Source organism: Malaya genurostris, chromosome 3 (genome assembly GCF_030247185.1).
Source record: "Malaya genurostris strain Urasoe2022 chromosome 3, Malgen_1.1, whole genome shotgun sequence".
Taxonomy (NCBI): domain Eukaryota; kingdom Metazoa; phylum Arthropoda; class Insecta; order Diptera; family Culicidae; genus Malaya; species Malaya genurostris.
This window is the reverse complement of record NC_080572.1, coordinates 302,265,366-302,287,400: the sequence shown is the minus strand read 5'-3', so window position 1 is coordinate 302,287,400 and position 22,035 is coordinate 302,265,366. Positions and strand designations below refer to the sequence as shown.

Here is a 22,035-nt window from a genome sequence, read left to right as displayed (position 1 = left end):
AAAGTCTGTACTGAGTTTTACTGATTTTTAAGAGCTAACGTGTCTTCGAAGAAGTTTTACAAGATTATATAACGCTTCTTTGAACGTAGCACCTTAATTTTTGTTAAGGGGGTAGTACCAATTTCGATGAAAATTATTTTTTTCACAAACAAATTTTTTTCTATCTCATTTTGATGAAAAAAACAATTGGAGTATTTTTTCTGAAGATATAAATAACGTAAAAAAAATTTTTTTTGAGATATATTCGCTTTATTTTAAAAACAGTTCTTTTGGATTTGTCTACGTAGAATCTACCTCTATTACCTAAGTATACTACAAAGTTTTAGATAGCATTTAAATGAGTGACTTTTTCCAATACTTTTCACAACTTAATCAATCAATTAGGTAATCAATGTTACCTAATAAATCATAAATCATATGTCACTTAGTCGCATTGCATTCGATCACTCAGTATCACTCACGATATCATCCGAGTTTTCTGTATCGCGAAATTTCTTGCTCTGTATTTTCTTGTTCTGTTGGAGCTTCTAGCATATCAATTGCTTCCAGTGACAATTCCTTTCCAGCATTCAAATTAATATAGTGTATAGCAAGATAATGATGTATATAGATTATTACTATACATGCTATGCATGTATGCAAATATATGAAAGATATTTCTATCCCATTCCCGAGGAGGAATGAAACCAGCGACTACCAGTCTGGACGCGGGTAAACATGCATAAACAAGATCATGCTATTTTTAGGCCTTTTCAAAGTTAGTTTTAATTATTGAACATCCGAAAAATTATCAAAAAGTCAACACATATTTAAAAATTGGAAAAATGGTTTCCAAACAAAATATGATAAAATATTGTAAAAGTACAAACCTTTACGAAAAGATTCCATGTTTAAACCTGCAAATAAATTGAGCTATCGCAAAGCAACACGATTTTTAAGCCGAGACGTTGATCGTGCGACGATCGCTGCAAAAGTAAGTTACAGAAATAGCAGACGCGTGGCGCACTCCGTTTCTTAACCATTCATTGTTTCAGTTTGGCCATAGTGAAAATGAGTCAGCAATATATTTCCCTAAAAGCAGGCCCGTACCCAGGATTTCGTTTCGGGAGGGGCCCAAAGATAAAAAAATAATGTTACTGAAGATTGCTTACATACCTAATTCTTGGTGTGCCTTTTACGGGCGTTTTTAACAGACACTTTAAACTTTTCCACTGGAACTGTTGTTGTGTTACATTTCTTCACATTTACTGTCTTGTTATTTCTGCAACACGTGTCTTAGACTTTCTAAATAAATACATATCTTTTTCTTTATTTCGGGAGGGGCCCGGGCCCCTCGGGCCCCCCGTCTGGGTACGTGACTGCCTAAAAGTATTGCAAAAATTTGTTACATTAAGTTGCATATTTCGCTTCGGTACAAGATTTCCTAGGTAATGAAGGTTAATGATGTATAACTTTTCCAGAAAAGAATAAACCTATGCATTACCTTCTACAAAATTAAAGGATTTTATATTTTCTACAATTATTCCAAACAAAGTATGCATAAAAATATAACTCGAAACAAGTTATGATTAGAAAACTAATTTTAAGTGGGTTGCTGTAAAAACGCTTTATATATCTGAAACGGTGCGACCTAGACTTTTGGTATATTTGACAAGGTAAATTATTTTCAATAGATCTAAAACTTTGTAGAAGAAACAAAAATGTTTATCTCTTCAGAAAAAAAAGTTAAGGTTGTATTTTTTTGTCAAAGTAGGCCATGAACAATTAGGGATAGAATCAAATTACGCGGTATATATTTAAAAAAGAACGGTTTGGCAGCTACTGATTTATGTCAACGATTTTATTGATTCGAACCACTGTGCGACGTAGCCCGACGTAAACCGAGCGAAACATATCAACAAATAACTAGAGACCATAGAGAAGAACAACCGCCTACTACGAGTATTCTACACAAAGTGTGAAGGATCTTATTTTGTTGATCTAAACCTATGTTTTGAACAAATATAAACCTATCTTTCTTTTTGTTTCGATATAGCCCTCAGCTGAAAACAGAACTACGACCAGTTTCAATATAGGATGGAAGATACAACAAACTTTGTTTGAAATATACTATTAGAGTGCAATATTTGAAACTCACTGCACTGTTCCACGTAAAAACATTATTACGCACAATTGCATCAAATGCGCAAAAATTCTGAATAAATAACCTTTCCACAAAAACACATGCGAAAACCATTTAAACAATTTGCAGTACTGAAATTAAAGTAATTTAATAGTTAAATTTCAGAATTTTTTTTGTTAAAAACAGCTAATTCAAAAACAGTAAAACGAATTAGGCGCAAAGCTAATTTCGGTCGTTCCATGTAGAGGAAATTATTCGTATTCACGTCAATCCGGTTATGTCTCTGACATTATTCACCCGCTTTATTTTTGAAAACCAAAACTTGATTTATGTTCGCAAAATTTTGAAAACAGATTATTACTTAAGTGCGTCAGTTCTAAGTCTATTCTCTGATACACTGAAAAAAAATTGCAAACAGCACACCACAATACTGGTGTCTGTCGCTATTTCGTGACATTGGTGGCCAAATAATAAAGACTTTTAAATATAGTGGAATTAAAAGGAATTAATTTTTCTTTTTATATCGATTTGTGATGCACATTGGCAGCACTGTCCCTCGCCAGAACCGAAAATTCATAACTAAGCAGCTAAACACCGAACAGATTATGACTGTCATCCTGCATTCATCTCTCGCAACCACCCAGTCGGATTTTCGTTCCACTTCTGTACTGTATCCCGCAGACATTTATCCCACTGTCAGCTGTCTCTCTATTTCAGAATCCATACCGTACATTTCCTAAACATCACCCGTTTTACCTCCGCACCCCCTGCCGGCATCTTTATTTCCTGCTTCTATCGTACCATCGATTCTCATCTGAACCTGTCGTATTCAATGGTAATCTTTCAAGTCATTTCTTGCTTCCAAACAAAACCGATCCCTGTTTTGATTTCCCAGCACAACTGCAAACTACTTGATCGATACGTTTGCTTGCTGCACAACTTCAACCGGTGGCCAGAATGAAGGAAGAACACATTCGAAGTTATTTATCTTCTCAGTGGTCCAATTTTGTGTAAAATTTAATTACAAATTTTAAAAATAGCTGCGACCATCGCCAGTTAGCGGTTGTTGGTTGAGCATGTGTCGATCTATGCAGACGCGTTGGTTCAGTTGTTACATCCTTGTGCATATGTCGCCAATGAATGCGATTGTCTCATGGCCGGGACGGGGTTGGAAATGCGCAGACGCCCCGGACGAATAAATTGCTTCGACCATGGCCAGTGAAGAAGAGAAGTCGTCTTCGTCGTCGTCGTCGTCGTCATCGTCGTCGTGCCTTACCCACACCTACACCGGCACCAGAAACTGTGAGTGATGAAAATGATCTTCACACAGATTTATGGCACTTGGCAGGGTGGTAGTTTCTGTAAGATCATAGCAAAAAAAAATAACACCCACAACCACCTGTAGCTACCTACCTACCTACCAACCTACATTCATTGATCACTACTGGTTGTAATTTTTCAATGGGATCATACATCGAAACAGCACCCCCGAAGTACCGATCAGAGGTGAATGACTTGTTGTCCGGAGGTTCGGCCCTGGCCAGTGTGTGTCACTTTTAATGTCCACCCACTATTGTTGTTGTTGCACCACTTCCCAGCGCAATCGGTGATTTTCCCACTACGGCGTGAAGCAACTCACTAACACACAAATAACACAGTCAAATAGTACGATCGGAATCGTGAGTTACTCCACTGAGTACTGAATCATTCGCGCAGGGCGCTTTTTGGATGGATGGTTTGAAGATGAAAATTATCATTTTCCCGTTTTCATTTTAGTTCTTCTACGAAAACGGCAGAGCGCAATTGGTCATAGACGAGGCATTCCTGAAGGATGCTGGTGTCTACACGCTAACTGCCAAGAATATCGCCGGTGAAAAGTCCTGCTCGTGTAATGTTGTTGTGAAAGGTCGACTACCGAACGAAACGTCCGATTCCGAATTAGCAAGTGATATGGAACCAGTAAAACCGTCCGTCCAGCTCCAGCTCAAGGATGTTGCAGTGTTTGAGGGAAAACCAGTCCGACTGGATTGTGTGATCGTCGGTCTACCGGAACCGGAAGTGATCTGGTACCACGGTGAACGGCCCGTCAAGGAATCCACCGATTTTCAGCTACTCTTCCAAGGTGATCGCTGCTCGCTGGTGATACGTGAGGCATTTCTAGAAGATGGTGGCGAGTATCGTGTTGTCGCTATTAATAGCGCTGGTGAAGCTTCGAGCAAGTGTAATCTAATTGTAACACCACTGAACATCGCGGAACCTGCCGTACGTCAGCCAGTTGATCGTATCCTGCCAGTACTGGGAGCGCCACCAAAGTTCGAACGACTGCTCAGTGACATCCTTGCTACGGTCGGTGAAAAGTGCCAGTTCGAGTGTGCCGTCAGTGGTGATCCCCGTCCGAACATCAGGTGGTTTGTGAATAATCGTGAAGTCGAAGAAAACCCACGTGTACATTCGGTATTTCGCGAGGACGGTGTCGTGAAACTGGTGATCGAACAGGTGTTTCCCGAAGACAAAGGTGTGTACACGGTGAAAGCTTTCAATCCATCCGGTGAGGCAAAGTGTTTCTCGAATCTGATCGTGAAGTCCGTTAATGCCTCTGAGTTTGAAACCGTACCGGCTTTCCTCAGCGATAGTGTTGTGTGTCCGACCTTCAAGGAACTGTTTGCCGATCGCACTGTGAAACTTCACGATTCAACGAAATTCGAGTGCATAGTCGTGGGTAAACCGCAGCCTAAGATACGATGGTTCTTCAACGATAGGCCCGTTCAGGGACATGATTTCCTAGTTTCGACTAGTGGCGATCGTCAGGTACTTGCAATTCCGGAGGTAGTTCCCGAGTTGGCTGGTAAGATCACTTGTCTAGCGGAAAACGAAGCAGGACACGCACAGTGCGTAGCGTTCATTCAACTTTCGGATGCGTTTGGAGCAGCATCATTGCAACCTCGAGTAATGGCCGAATCGATGCAGCAAGTAGACAATACCGGTTCGTCTACGGTGACGCTTCAGAAGCAGGTAACCACATCAACCTCGTCCTACTCGTCCTCGACGGTTGTCGAGAACGGAGTATCCCAATCCGAGGTTCACTCGCAATCGGCCCATTTGGACCGTTCGTTCAAGAAAGTTGGTGACGAAGCACCGGAGATTTCCGAATCGAAACAATTCGCTCAGTACCATCAGACGAACGACCAACCGCCATCAATTCAGCAAGAATCTTCGATACTCAACATCGCAAACAACAACACATCCGAAATGCACGCAACGATCATTGCTAACTCAGGGCAAATCAGTACCGGTAAGCCAGCGAGACGTAGCTCGGCACCTCGGTTCGTGTCACCGTTTAACGGGAAGATCGTCGATCAAGGAGCCGATGTGGTGTTCGAGGGAATTATCGATGGATATCCGACACCCGAAGTGGCGGTCACGAAGAACGATCTGCCGCTGCAGCCGGACGGAGAACGTATCAGTTTGTCCTATTCACTCAACAAGATCGTACTCGAACTGAAGAACGTATCCACCGTGGACGCAGGACGATACACCGCAACAGCTTCGAATTCAGCCGGTGCCTCATCAACGACCGCCGATCTAGTCGTCAAGAGTAAGAACCAAGCAGCGTTTGTCCGTATCAGTATCAGTACATCACAATTTCTTCTGTTTCCTTCTTCCATTTCTCTTCCTTTTCTGATCTTTTGCACGGCTATAGAATCTATCTTTCCACCAGTATTCGGTAGACGCCTGCAGGCCCAGAGTGTCAGCCGTGGCGATCGAGTCATTCTGAGTGCCGAAGTGACGGGAACACCGGAACCGTCCGTGTATTGGTTCAAAGATAACCAACCCGTCGAGAACGCACTGCTCCCGGGAAGCTACAGTTTGCAGCAAGTCGGGCCGTGCTTCAAGCTGATCTTCGAACAGATCGACCTGGCGGACGCCGGAAAGTACATGTTGCTAGTCAAGAACGATGGTGGCGAAGCGCAAAGTATCGCCGATATTGCAGTGCTGGACGCGGAACCCCAGCCACAATCACAATCTCAATCTCAATCACAGAAACGCGTCTCTTTCGTGGACACTGAGCAGGTAACTATCCGCCTGAAAGGAACTAACTCACTGTGTAACACTATGCCGCTAACCAACCGGAGTGGAACTCGGGTGGCAGTCCGCTGTCCATTCGTTCTTCGAGCCTCTGTCTATCAACAATATTTACTATCATTCCTACGTGTAAATTTATTTCATATTATTTTATTTTCACCACCCTTTTCGGTCTTCACCACACTACACCACCTCATCATCTATCACCAAACTTTTTACCGCACAGCCACCGTCCGATGTACCGCGCGAAGGTCCAATTCCCGGTAATTCGGGTTTCACTGCCCATCACGAGTTTTCTGCCGAATCGAAACTGCAAGGTCCATCCACCGAGTCCACTATCGTTACCGAAACGCGTCGCACAACCGAAGCCACCATGCGAATGGAGCACAAGATTAGCTTTCCTGATCTGCCGATTACATTCTCACAGCGTACACAAACACCAACGATTCCACTGGTATCCGAGGGAACCATGGTACAGACTGACCTACAGACAAGCGCTACCAACACAGATCGGGTGGCGACGAAAACCGACGCTACTCAAACACCAATACCACTCCAACTACAGCCACCGGCCCAACTGTTGAAGACTGAGGCCACACAAACTGCTCCGCAGGTGGAACCAAGACCCCGTCCACCGGTAGAAGAACTCAAAACTGAAACCAAGCGGAGTGCGTTCCAATTCTTTGAGAAAATCACCTCCAATGGAACCACTGAATCCCCTTCAGTGGCTCCATCGGCATTCATACCAAAGCCAAAAACAGTCAAGCCACACAAACCTTCAGTTGCAATCGATCAAACACATCAATTGGTAGGTCCAGAAAGACTAATCTATCAATCATACTCTCCCGGACAAGATATGAAAAGCTATCAGCCTCCGGCAACTCAACCCTCATACGTTCCATCATTCGAACAATCATCAACTAGTGAAACAACAACGAGCACGAGCTACCAAACGGCTAAAAAGGTCGAGTTCCTCCAGCCACGTCCTGTGGTCGTACCGACCCCACCAATCTATCACGAAGAACCGCATCAACCAATATCGAAAACATCGCTCATTCCCAACAACGACCCATCTCCGTCCCATCCAATACCATTGATTGTAACTCAAGAACCGCCAATTCATCGACCTCAAGCTAGCACGCCACACCTGGAGCGAGCACGTAGCTCTTCTCCTCGTCCGTCGGCGGAAGCCATCGTAATGGAGAAACTATGGACCGCTCCAAAAACATCCGGTTTTGTCACATTACCACGCACCAAGTCATCTACCACTTCCACCGCTCGTAGACAATCACTAGAGAGTAGTAGTAAACGCTCAACACCTAAATCCGAATTTCAGCCAGTGCAAAATAGCTTCTGTAGCCAACAGCAGCAGCAGCTTCAGCAGCACCAACAACAGATGTATTCGTCATTTGCCACGACTCACCAGTTCCAAGCGTCGTCAATGTCACAGCAGCAATATTCGCAATATATGCAATATCAGCCCTACAAACCTTCCGAACCGGTTCCAATCCTAGCTCCACAACCGGTTTTCACTCCGGCTCCCCAACCTACTGTCCAACTGCCAAGAACCTTTGTCCCAGCACCTGCACCAGCTCCCGCACCGATCTTCGCTCCTGTGCCACAGCCTGTTCAACTACCGAAAGCCTTCGTCCCAGCACCTGCACCAGTTCCAGCTCCAGCTCCTGCTCCGTTTATCGCACCGGCACCTCAACCACCAACAACGTTTATCCCATCACCAGCTCCACAGCAATTCAAACCTGCTCCACAGCAATACGCTCCCGCACCACCGGTCCCTGTGGCGCCAAAATATGCACCTGCACCAATTCCTGAACCACTGTACACTCCGGTCCATCACTCCCTTGCTACAGCTCCGTCTAACCTACCGTTCGTTCTTGGACCATCCTATAATCAAACTCCGCAACCATACAAACCACTCCCTCCACCTTCCATTACGCCCAGTCAGCAAAATTATTCCTCAACTCCACTCGAATTCCAACCAATTCAAACAAATTTTGAACCACCGGTGCAAACCTTCGCTCCCGAGCCGTACGTGCCAGCACCGGCTCCTCCAATCTACGCTCCAGCTCTCGAACCGTACGTTCCCGAGCCTATCCCACAAACGTTCGCACCAGTTCCCGAACCCGCGGTACCACAAATTTACCAGCAACCACAGCTGCAACAGTCCCAGTTCGTGGACTACGCCCAGCAGCAACAGTATCTCGAACAGCAAGAAGAAATCTACAAGAAGAAATCCGTCAAGGAGACAAAGGAACTGTTCGAGCAATCATTGAAACAACAACAGCAGGAGCTGTACGATCTGAAAGCTCCACGAATGATCCAACAGATGGCCTATTCACCAACCAAAGCTCCGCTTACTCTGCCGTCTGACTTTGGCTACAGCCCGGCCGAAATAGGACTCGAGCCGGGACCGCAGCCTACGATGGGATACGCTCCGAAACTCTCGAACGAACGCAAGAGCTCCTACTATCGTGAGAAGATCGAACAGTCGCTGTTCGAGAGCATGGATAAAGTGCCGGAACGTGTTCCGGCTGGCGGTGTCAAGATTATCCCGCCCAGCCCACGCAAAAAGCCACAACCGGGACAGTCGGATACCGCCGGGATGACTCCTGCATCGTTCGAGCAGCCATCGGAAGCAAAGAGTACGCCAACCGTTGGAGCCAAGAGCCCATTTACGGCGACCGAAAGCGAGTACGAGAGCGATATGGACGTAAATCGGAAGATGAACGGAGTCAGCGGTTATTTGGCCGACACGGAGGAGGTCCAGAAGACGGTTTCGTTCAGCGAGCAGAAGTTTGAGAGTTACAGTAGCAGCAGTACCAAGACCGAGAGTGTGGTAATCAGTGGAACCGGGACGCAGCAGGAGCAAAAGGTGGAATCGACCGAATCGAAGGTCGACACGGTTGAGGATGCATCGACAGTGGCCGCAGCGCCAACCGTGACTGGTGATGACAGCAGCGAAGTCCAGCAACAACAAGAACAACAACAGCAAGCAGCTGAGCAGCAAGTTGTCACCGAAGAGACTATCAAGGTTTGACAGCGCTTGATTGATGTCTCGTGTATGCGTTCGTATTTGCGTATTTGCGTGCTACTTTCTAACTCCCGCCTACTACGCCGATGATAAGCACAATCTTATGTTGCTCTAATGTTGCATGAGTTTTGTTTTTTTTTGGTTTCTCGTTATTTAACATAATTGTTCGCTAGCTTACTGCGTCCGTAACCCCGAGTGATGACGAAAAACAGTATTGATCTATGTCAAAGTTTATTTTTGACTCGACAAGTTCGGCTCACAGCGACAAAATAAAAAAAAAACACGCACTGTTTGCTGTTGTGTTTGCTGCAGACCCTGCACAGCAATAACAATCAGCGTTAAAATAGGTACCGAGCACGAACGAAAAGACCGCGACGCTTGCAATTTGTGTGTCAATGTGAAATTCTTGGCCTGAACTGTGACACTCGAAAGTATTTCTAATTGTTTCTTCTTTTTTTTGTTTGATATCACGACAGGAATCCCGAACGACCGAAGAAGGAATAAAGAATTTCCTCGTCAATAATGACTTACCGGAGGATTTACAACCCGTGAAGGTGCTGCCAACTGAAGAACCGCTACCGATTCTTAAGAAGGTTCCAGTTCCAGCAGCAGTTTTCCAGCCGGAACCGGAGCCAGTGCAAGTGCCGGAAACAATACCTGCACCACAAGAACCGGCTCCCGTGGCAGTGTCAGTGCAAGCTCCACAGCAAAATGGATATCCGTCGGCAAGTGATTATGAGAGTGATTTCGAGAAGAAAGCTACCCCCGTGTGGCAACCGACTCCGTCAGCCGATCTAGCCGATCTGGCTTACAAGCCCGTGCATCCGGTATTTGTTCCGCCAAAACCACACGAAACTGGTCCAGCTGCAGCACCGCCATCAGTATTTGATCCGATCGATAAAATCAAACCGACAATTCAAGCTCCCGTGCTCAGCGAAATACCGAAGATCGAAAAACCTACGCCCATTAGTTACACCCAAAGTCAAACCACTCAGCAATCCTTCCAGCAACAGAGCAGTTCTTCCTTCCAGTCCTATCAGCAGCAAACTTATCAACAGCAAAGCTACGAACAGCAAAGTTATCAGCAGCAGTTCCCCCCCGTGGAACCGACCACGGCTCTTTATTATACATCTGTCACGGGTGAACCTGTTCACAACACGATCGCTACCGAAACGTCCAACACTTTGCATTCGAAGGAAACCACGGAAAGCAGTAATCGCGTTGTCAACATTTCACAAACTCAAAGTTTTATTAACGTGGAGCCCCAGAAACAGGACCAACTGACAACCGTGCAACGACCTGGTCGTTTCACACCGGGAGAACTTCGCGATAGTGATCATGAATACGACGGATCGCGCATTCGGCCGATGTGGACTCCCAATCCGTCTGATAGCGATGAACCACATTACCGCAGCGTACGGCCGAACTTTAAGCCACGATCAGCCAGTGTACCACGATCCAATGAACGGATTCAGACCCCCATGGAGTTCGATACCGGTCCGGTGTTGATGCCATCCAGAATCGATCTAAGCAGTTTGGTTCCGCCGGTCCAACAAGAAGCACCACCGCCCGCCACCGAAACCGTGGAAGTGCTCCAAACTCAAACTCTCAACCGTCAGTCTTCGTTTTCGTCGAAACGACTGGCAACAACGCACGTGCCCCCCAACATGCGTGACGACATGGCTGTGAAAGCCCACCGGGTTGCTCCGATCAACTACATTCAAAAGGCAACCAAGCAGGCGGAAAGTATGTCTCAGTCCTTCAAGACCAAGGCGTACCATTTTAGCAACGAAGTGATGACCGACATGCGGAAGACTCCGATCAAACCGATCCTGAAAAATGCCTATGGCCACCAGGTTCCGGTTGAGCCTGCCGTTGTCCCGGCAGCTCCAGCCCCCCCAACCAGCAATGCCCAGGCCTACCGAGAGGAATCGAGGGTGTCCCAGTACGGTGAGTACGGAACGATTTATTTTCCATCACTCTCTTCACTAATTCGAAATGCAACTTGAGGCGACCAAATAAAAAAAAACGAAACAGCTGCTGCTCTTAAACCAGAAAGCTGTCAAATCGAGAAAGAGTTTCTCAAAAATTCGTGCAGGGAACCGGCCCCAGTCCAAGGCATTGAGCAGTTTATTTCCGAAGCCTCAAATTGCATCTATTTTTATGCGGTAATCAACCACCCACTCGTTCCCATTCATTCCCGTTTTCGATTTCTTCATTTTTCCCCTATTTTTTATTACTCTTTTCTTAAACATTTGATTCATTTCGATTTGTTACGTTCCTTTTTCTCTTTTCTGAGTTTGTATTGAGGTTTGCTTTTATTCTGTCCCGAAGACAGTTTTTGTTTGTCTTTCGTCTGTCTTTACGTTGTTTGTTTCATCGCTCACTTTGATTTTAAAAATATCAGATTCTTTCTGACATACACACACACATGCAAACACTCAACCATTTTTATTTCACCATATGTTCTCTTCGTCGATCCGAAAAATAATGCGAAAACATTCGCGCGCTCGATTTACATCCCTGCTCGAACCGACCCGAAATCCGCCGTACATAAAAATGTCTACCGCAATCGTAATTTATTTGACAAATGTCCTTCGAATCACCCTCGTTTGACGATGACCGACCGGGGGCCCGGAACATTTCATTCCGAACACGCCTGGGCTACCAAACAGGCACCAAACACGTCGATCCAGACACCGGAATCATCTACTTCAAGTACGATTTCGGCTATGAGTTCGGTATAATCTTCCCGGGCGAAGGCCACCGGATTGCTGTTGGTGGTGGCAGCAGCAAAAAGCAGCAGCAGCAGCAACCGTTTGCCATCGCCAGTGCCGACCAGAAGCCGAAACATCCGCTCTATCTGAGCCCCAGTCCGTTCGGTTCGCCCGGGGCCTACACACTGGAGGTACCGGTCATACACGAACGCACCAAGGACTACTACCGGACCTGTACCAATACAAGTCCCACACCGTTCCGCCGGTCGGCTTCGGTTCCGGCGACAGACTTGCAGGACAGTCGATACAGTCAACGGTACAATTACACTACGACGGGAGCAGCGACCGAAAGTGGACGTTCGACACCCCGGGTAGGAAGCTTTAGGACCTCGTCCTCGTGTTGTACCACTCCAGGTTAGACTGTTGCTAGTCCCGAAAGTATGCGACAATGGATTGCATGCTCGCACATCAGCATGGTTTCTGTTGCGCTCAAAAAGCGCCTACTATGTTATGTCACTGTCCGTCTGTCAATGTGTTGTTATTGTTGCAGTAGTTGCTGTTGTTGTTTTTATATAAATAGCTCAACTGGTAGCAACAGTTGAACGCCTCTAATGCTTTAAATGTTGTATCGTGTTTTTTTTTTATCTGAACTTTTGACTGTTAGGCAGTATTAGCTTCACTTTGGTAGCCCAAAATAATTAATTGCAGATTGAACAGTATTAGGAGTAGAATTAAATGGACTGTAACTTTAGATTTAAAATTGATCAGAAAAGATGCTACAAATCGTACAATCATTGATAAACATAGTACCATTGATTAATTTCACTTATAGGGTAAGGGCTCCCTATTTCATCTCATTTGTAAGAACGTCGCCTCAAAACCCCGATTTCGCCACTAAAAGCACTATAACTTTTTCATATTACTGCTTCATTCGCCTTGCTCAACGTTGAGAATTGATTCACATTTCTTGAAAATTTAACTAATAATTATGAAACAGCTAAAAACACTTATGATGTGTTCACTACTCTGCTCCTAATTTCATCTCAATGGATTTTTATCCATCCTATCGTTAGTCCTTTACTCACCTATAAATTAGCAATAGGGACAGCAATCAAAACAAAATATTCCACAATTACACTCCCAGGTTCAAAATGTCAGAATTCTTCTTAAAAACGGCCTAATGCCAACTATGAGACAACACACGAAATTTTTAGAACCAGTTTGAAATCATTTCAACATTTAAAAATTTTTCGGTCGTTTCCGTCACCTTTCGCTTTAAATTTTAAATTTTTTTAAAAACTTAATTTGGTGAACTTTAAATAAAACCAAAAACGGAATTGTTAGAGTTTAGGCATTAGCCCTTCTTAAAACAAAATGCAGAACCAGAGATGCCATTTATACTGATTTATCTGTATTGTATAGATTTTTGCGTTCGTATACTGATTAAAATCAATGTACAGATTTTATACAGATTACCTAAATTTAATACAGATTGGTACAGGTTCATAAAAAGTGAGAAGTAAAAATTTAGACTTTTCTCTCTGAGTATCTATTAGTATTTGATTGCAGTGATTCTTTAAAAGTTTATTAATCAACGGACAAATCACATGTTAAAGTGGATATCTTTTATGCAGATAATTGATTTTGATTAACATCATTTTATTAGTGAAAACAGATAGAGCAGATATAGACTTTCTATGCAAAGTAATACATATTTTCTATGAAAATATCTGGCATATCTTTGCACAGTCGATGAAACACACACACACTTCACAGCGTTATGTTGACGTATTGCGGAATAAAACCAGTGCTACTAGATTTGCCACAATAGTATTTAACACGCTCTTTCTGGTAATATTCGAAGTTGTAGCTGAAGTCCTAAATCAAAAACTGTCAAATTTCTATAATGGAGAAAAAATATTTGAAATAATTTTTGAAAGTCATTAAAAATTTATTTTTATATTTTTTAAACAAAATTTTTAAAAATAACTCTAAATTTTTCAATTAAAACGATGTTGATTAAAATTTTGCTATATACTACCATTCCACTATGGCCCGAAAAAGTAAATTTTGCGTGACAAAATATTAGACACTATTAAATATTAGTTTTTTGTAGTTGGTGTCTTCACAAAAGTTATTTGTAATCAAATGGCGCTCCTTTTGATACAAAAAGTTACTAAGATGGTCGTTATATAGATTGAAATCTGAAAATCTAACTTTTTTAATTGAACTCAAAAATGATTTTGTTGTACAATAAAGATGTAGGAAATTTTATGTTGAGCAACTTTGCTGAAAAAAGCACCTCTCTAGCTTTTCATTTGATCGAGTTACATCAATTTTCCCGAGTAAAAGTAGGGTGGCTCCTGAAAAATGACTATTTTTCGTTCTATTTTTTTGTGAAACTTTCTTCGGAAAAGTTGTGTTCAGGAGAGTTGTTGAACTAGTTATTGCGCATAATTTTGCCGAACCAAACTTTTCATATGAGCTAACAGTAAAAAGTAAATGACGATGCAAATCCGGTACGTGCTGGCACGGAAGAAGAAAACATCAACGCATTTACGAATGAAGCGCCCTAAACAACAACTCATAAAAAAGAAAAAAAATAAACAAACTCGCATGGATGCGTGGTGCAATCCGAGATAATTTTCAGAGCCAAACTACGCGATTGGAGTCCGATCTAGAGCGACTCCCGGTTGCTAAAACAAACATATCAAAAGTTGTGTGGGCGATTCTGGGTCAGCTTTCGGGCTGCTCTGATCAATAAACAAAAACGGTATCATACAGCAGTAACAGGAGCACAGGTTTTAGTTTGATTTCATTTTCGTTTATTAGACTCAATCTAAATAGTGCAATAGTTTTTTCGCAGAACTTATTATATGTTGGTCAAAATGTCACCCTTATTCTGAACAACGACGTATCGATTTTTCGGTCGTATTCCTAGGATTCGTTTGAATCACATTTGATCGCAAAATCAATAAGTCATTATTTAGAAATAGGGTGTTTATAACTATTTGGAACTTGTAAGCCTGGCTATTTGATGGCTGCACAAGCTTTTTACGACTGTGACGGTCTCCGAGGTCCGCTTCTGGAAATAGATTGTCAAAAACTCCATCGGAACTTGCATCGATTTCTAATGAAATGCTAACTAGGTGGATTAAAACAAGTTTATTTTAAATCAAAGAATTTCATGTCAAAAAATTTTCCACTCACACACACATATTCTTGTTAGTAAATTTGCGTGAAATTTTACAGATAAATCGGTCTGCAATTCACAGATAGTGATCTAATCGATGGTAATTAATGACAATTGATGACCATAAAAAAACTATCGTGTTGAAGGCCGTGTAAATTCGAAGGAAATGCATCATTTTTTATCTTTTGTTCTTAGCCCATGCATAGAAAAGAGATAAATATAAGAGATAAATAGGGGTGCAATTAGCCTAGTTGAATTTATTCAAATATTTAAAATGTCGGGATAGTAAGTAAAACCCGCTAGAATACTAGAGCTCGATCAAACCGGAATGTTTACAGATATTTTGAGTTAATAGTCATTTTGACCTATCGGAGATTGAAGACGAAGCCATTTATTTCTTGACGTTGAAGATACATTTCAGTAAATTAATATTCAGCTGAGCTCTTAAGAGTTGAGGACAGAGGGTCACGTGTTGAGTTTTAAATCGACCACGTGGCTCGCTCAATTCCCTTTGCGCATCGTATTTCTCTTGTACTCTCTCGTATATAAGCAAATTGTACCGGGTTGCCAGCATACATTTTATTATTATTGAAGTTTTATCACATTAATCTATCGTATGGGTTGGACATTACATGGATTCCAATGAACAATGAAAAAATATTCAACTTTCACAAAGATTGAATGTCTGTGTGTTTGGCAGCCAATTTTATTTCTTTCTTCTTTTTCAGAATGCTATCAGGAAACCAAAGCGAAAAAAATGGCGGATGCATTGAAACTGACTTTGTTTCACAAAAAAATACAAAACTTTATTTTTATCGCGATAACATATATGTTTCTATGTACTAATCGCATCTAAACCAAATTATCTAGACTTTGTCACGGTAGATTTATGATACAAGCCTTCAAAGCCGAGATATTCGATGAACAAGTAGGGGTATGCATTTCCGAGCGTTCCAATTTACAGCAGTTCTTCAGTAAGAAAAAAAAACAACCCGACCGCTAAACTCAATGAATCATTCTGAAAATTTCACAGAATATTCTCAACTAAATTTCGAAGACATTGTCAGGTGGGTTTTTCTATATTCTGCACCGTTTCCAAGAAAATTCAGCCCTTAATGAAACCTTCAGAACAGCTTTTATTGGTAAAAAACTGCCGCAATGAAAATTTGCGAAAAAATTATCCAGGTACTAAGTACTCGAACTCGTCCGGAAAAACTGTTAAGACAATTGAACTACCCTACAACAGAATTTTGGTACATTTTCAAGCAGTGTTATTTCAGAACGCAGCAATATAAAAACCAACCAGCCAACATGACGAATAACTATTCTGAAATACAACATCACCAGGGCAACGAGTAACAACGAAACAGTTTATTTTAAACTTACCACGCGTCTCCACAATTTTTCCGGTCTCGCTTTAATTTTCACTCACGCGCAACCAGTTCGATGCTTTCTCCCGGTTCAGGTCGTAAATTCAGAATAATAAATCAACTCGCAAATTGTACCTTGATCCATTTATGAACGCTAGATATAAATAAAATTTGGAAGACATGTTCAGATCACCAACGACGTAAAAAAAACGAAATTTCATTCCACATATCTTCAGAGTAGTGAAACAGAGGAAGAGAAAGTGAAAGTCAGCCATCGTACATTTGCCAAATTCTAACACAATGTAGTACGAACGTCGTAAACGAAACACCTGTCACACAAAACAGAGGGCAAACAGCAGGAATCCAAAACAAATCCCATCCCGAAGGTACCTGACTCAAAGCTGGGCGTCTGTCCACGTGGGATCATAAACGAAGCACACGCAATGACGATGATGATGGAAAGATGGAGATGTGAGACTTTTCCGCAAGCCGGGCAGGCCGAGTGTGTGAAAGTGACATTCACCGCAACATCAGTTCAGTTCGCAGCTCACTCGCTCGACCGATCTCGACTTTGGATTAAATGAATAACACTGTACACTGAAAACAAACTGTCAAACCTAAATTCCAATAGTAAGCCGTGGTTTTTTTTTACAAAAGTCAAGGAATGTCGTTCACAATATTTTCTTCATTGGGTGCAGCAAAATGTCCTACTTTTTTCGAAAACATTGGGAAAAGATGTTGAAGCAATTTTTATCAGTGTAGGCCTGACCGGATTCTGTCAACTAAGCTGCAACGGGTAAATGCACCGGTTAAGTTAAGCGTATCAACCAATTTTTCTAAGTGAACGGGGTTTTGCATTTTCCGGCACAGTGACAAGTGTTAAATTGAAAAATTGTCGGGAAATTACGCTCGCAGCTCGACCGACTCTGGCCACTGCTGCTGCATGTTCTGCTGTTTAGCAAAGATAAAAAGTCAACTCTCGAGACAGAAATATTAAAATAAATTTTCTTGACAACCACTTGCGTGTATTCGCCTGTGCCGAATGAGCGAAGACGGGTATTACTTTATCCTGCGGTCAGTGCGTCAAGCGTTTGTTTGAATGCGTCAGTTTCGATGGTGCGGGTTCAATTTTATTACTGGCTTGGGAAATTTTCTTCAAAAGAAAAAAACTGGGGAAAATCTTCGTAAGAAATCTAAGAAGGAAGTCAATAAGATAATGGTTATGTAATCGCGTGTCCTTCACAGCCGAACATTTGTCGTAGCAGACACTAATCGGGCGAGAGAATTTCCACTCCTGATAGAGTAAAGCTGGCAACGGGCACAGACTGTGAGATTACAGCATCACCCGGTGCAGTGGTATTTGAAGACAAAAAATGTACATTGAAAAAAAAACCTGAAGATCCCATCGTACGCGGGCCGGTGTGTCGCCAACAAGTATTTCAAAATCAGTGGCAAAGAAACAAATTTGTGCAAGCTGCTATTCATGGCGACTGTCTGTTGACAGTGTTTATGTGGTTCAAAAAAAATCTCTTGGCGCCATTCGAGGCTCTTTCAATAATTGATAGTACTGTGTAATTATTTCACAGTTCATTCAATGGGACTATTTGAATTGAACAACTGACATTTTTTTTCAAGCTGAAAACGCCATTATTCATGACTCCAACATTCTTGCAGAAGAAATAGCCATGTATTTTATGGTTGCGACATATTTGCTTTAGTTGTTTAAATTTTGACCCTAGAGCTATACTGCCAATACTTGCATATCAGTCCCATATGGAAAATCGGCATGTCGAGAAAATGACGATTAAAATTTTCTATTCGAATTTTTTAGTTTATTACGCTACCTAATGCTAAATCATGGTATTATTGCATGAAATATCGGTAATACACCTCTGCTATTCCAATACTTCAGCAAATGAAATTATTAAAGTTTGCCCTGAATGGGACTGATATCCTGAATTATTTGCATATGGGACAGGCATGAGTTGATATATTTTTCACATTTTACATAACTTTCCTTGTATATAGTAGACCCAGACAAATCCAAATAAATTTTTGAGTTTTGACAGATTTTTGAAAAAATAACCTGGCAACTCTGCCTACAGCCCATAAGTCATTTCCAATGGCCAGAGGGCTAAATATTTTGATTAGGTGGGCATTATGTCGCAAAGAGTGGGCTTCACCACTTAAAAATTTATCTGAGAATAGTTCAGAGTACATGTGGGAAACTTTTAAATAAATCATAGCTAAATACAATCCTGATTCAAACCTATAAAAACTTAAAGAGTGAACACTTGTACTGCCTCGTAAAAGGAGATTTCAGTCTCGATTCAAATGTCGCTCTTCAAGTCATTGTAAGACATAGCTCGCCGCTCGAGATATTTTTGTGCGAAAATCTCTCTTTCAGTAACCGTAACATAGAATGTTTCTGTACAGGAAACAGTTTCATATATGAAAGTCTTGATGTAGATTTCATCACCCGATACTCAAATTTTATCAGTTTCTTGTGCGAACGACCGACTTGATTTGTTTATCGCACGATTTAAAGTCAACATATTGGATAGAATATTTTGGTTTGCGACATCCGGTTTTCATTTCTCTTCCTATCTGGACTTATTGGCTGTCGACAAACGATCTTCGAATACTTTTATTACATTTAGTAACAGTCAATTTGGTCAGATTCATCAATTTCGACTGCTTTGCGAACGAGTAGTATGAATTTTCGCGATGCACAAGCAAAATTTTGACTATTCTTGCTTGAATGCCATTTCCTCAATCGAAAAGCGAAAGCAAATATCAAAAATGTAGGCATGATCCTAGTTTTTTTTTAAGAACTATTTATTGGAATATGAGTTAAAATTAAATTATTAAGATTTAAATTGGGTGTTCAGCCACTAGTGGTGACTTTTCAGCCCTATTATATATATGATTTGGTTATTAACATGAGGACATTATTTGCTTCCGCAATTCAGAGATTTTTATGTAGGGAAAATTTTAAACCTACTTGTATTGTGTATTGGGGAAAAGGAACTTATATACTAACTTACTAACTAATACAGAGAGTGAATCGATTCAATTGAGTATTGCATCGATTTTTGTCGGAATTTGCTTATAATATTATGTGAAATTACATCTGATGGTTCTATATTTGTGAGCCTGTGTAACTCATTTATACTAAACCAGGGAGGACGCTTCAAAATCATTTTCAGCATTTTATTCTGAATCCTTTGAAGCGTTTTCTTCATGGTGGAACAACAACTTGACCAAATTGATACTGCCTAAAGCATGCCTGTTCTGAAAATTTGTTTATAAATTAACAATTTGTTTTTTAGACAGAGCTTAGAATTTCTGCTCATAAGAGTATATAAACATTTAATATATTTATTACACTTTGCCTGGATTCCTTCAATGTGATCCTTGAAAGTGAGTTTTTTTAGCTTGATCAGACCATGTCAATTCCAAGCCATTCAATTTGAGAATGTGATTATTATTTGGTTTAAGAAAAGAAACTATTGGCTTATGAGGAAAAATAATTAATTGCGTTTTTGCTGCATTTGGTTTAGTTTGCCATTTTGACAGATAATCACTGAAAATATTTCAACTTCTTTGTAGGCGACTGCAGATCACTCTTAGATTTCTACCTGTGGCTAACAGACTTGTGTCGTCACAGAATAGCGATTTCTGACAACCAACGGAAGATTGGAAGTGAAAATATTATACAAGATTGGAGCTACACTCGAACCCTGCGGAACACCGGCTCGTACGGGTAGCAATTCAGATTTACAATTAATAGGAAACTGGAAATCAGACATTTTTGCTATTAAACCTTTGTGCCAAACACTGTCGAATGCTTTTTCTATGTCTAGAAGAGCAACTCCAGTGGATAACCCAGAAGATTTATTTGCTTTTATCATGTTCGTTACTCTGACAAGTTGATCAGTAGTTGAATGTTCATGACGAAATCCAAACTACTCTGGTAAAAAAAATGAATTCTCATTTATATGAGACATCATTCTCAACAAGATAATTTTTTCAAAAAGTTTACTGATAGAAGAAAGTAAGCTAATTGGTCGATAACTTGATGTTTCTGCTGGGTTTTTATCAGGTTTGAGAATAGGAATTACTTTAGCGTTTTTCCATCTTTTTGGGAAGTAAGCTAATGAAAAACACTTGTTGAAAATTTTAACCAGGAGTCTCAAGGCAACATCGGGAAGATTTTTAATAAGAATATTAAAAATTCCATCATTACCAGGAGCCTTCATGTTTTTAAGTTTCCTAATAATTGATGATATTTCAGTGAGACTTCATTTTCAATAGGACTCACAGCGTTCAAATTAAAATTGTGGACACTCTCGAACTTCTGAGCAAGTTTTTGAGCTTTTTCGCCATTTGTAGGAAGTATTTGATTTCCTTCCTTGAGAGCAGGAATCGGTTTCTGAGGTTTCGTTAAGAACCTTAGAAAGTTTCCAGAAAGGTTTAGAATATGGTTAAATTTTTTTAACTTCATTAGCAAAATTTTCATTTCGCAAAAGAGTAAATCTATGTTTAATTTCTTTTTGTAAATCCTTAACTATGTTTTTCATAGCAGGATCACGAGAACGTTGATATTGTCGTCGACGAACATTCTTCAACCGAATGAGCAGTTGAAGATTGCCATCGATGATAGGAGAATTTAATTTAGTTTGAGCTTTGGGAACTAAAAGATTTCTAGCTTCGATAATGTAATGATTCAAATTATCAATTGCTGTGTCGATGTCCGCAGAATTTTCTAAAATAGTTTCATGATCCACATGATTTTCAATGTGAGATCTGTAATCCAACCAATTAGCTCTATGATAGTTGAATATAGAACTAATTGGATTAATTATAGCTTCGTTGGATAGGCTGAATGTTACAGGAAGATGATCTGAGTCAAAGTCAGCATGTGTAATCGGTTCACTACAAATGTGACTTTGATCCGTTAGAACCAGATCAATTGTAGACGGGTTTTTCACGAAAGAGAAACAAGTCGGATTACTGGGATGAAGAAAGATAAAATTCGATGTTTAATTTGCCGTTGGACAAAAATCGCCTAAATCAACTTCATATAAAGAAGCGAATGGCATTGAAGGACTATTTGTAGTTAGACTGCCATTAGAACTGCCATTAGAAGAAGATGATATGGCCGGCGATCTACCTATTAATAAATTGTTTTCGTTAGAAGACGAATTGGAAGGCGTACCTGGTTTTTGTTTTAAATTCGAAGAATTTTAGTGCCTTAGAAGAATTAGGCGTGGCATTTCTAACGGTTTTTTTATTCAGGAATTCAGGAAGAATCTCGTATATATTGTTAGACGGCATAGAATCAACGGAAGGGAAATCCGTCCGTCGTCTCTTATTTTTACATTCAGATTCTATAAGATCATGAATGTTATTAGAAAAATGTTGAATAACGGATTGTGATTTAGTCCGTATTGAATTATTTTTAGCCTTAGGCTTGTTGCCTGCGTCCAACCCATTTT

The 22,035-nt window shown here is 41.1% G+C and overlaps 1 protein-coding gene across 15 annotated transcripts in view; it reads left to right on the top strand.

Moving 5' to 3' along the window:
- LOC131435991 (titin) overlaps window positions 1-22,035 on the top strand; it is a 389,662-nt gene that overhangs the window by 159,525 nt on the left and 208,102 nt on the right. For 10 of the 15 annotated variants that reach the window (XM_058604329.1, XM_058604323.1, XM_058604322.1 and 7 more), the window contains exons 10-13: window positions 3,899-5,717; window positions 5,823-6,193; window positions 6,432-9,254; window positions 9,731-11,204. In XM_058604329.1, coding sequence (XP_058460312.1) covers window positions 3,899-5,717; window positions 5,823-6,193; window positions 6,432-9,254; window positions 9,731-11,204 — 6,487 coding nt within the window. The remainder of the gene's footprint in view (window positions 1-3,898; window positions 5,718-5,822; window positions 6,194-6,431; window positions 9,255-9,730; window positions 11,205-22,035) is intronic. The other 5 variants (XM_058604324.1, XM_058604326.1, XM_058604327.1 and 2 more) reach the window with 5 other exon arrangements.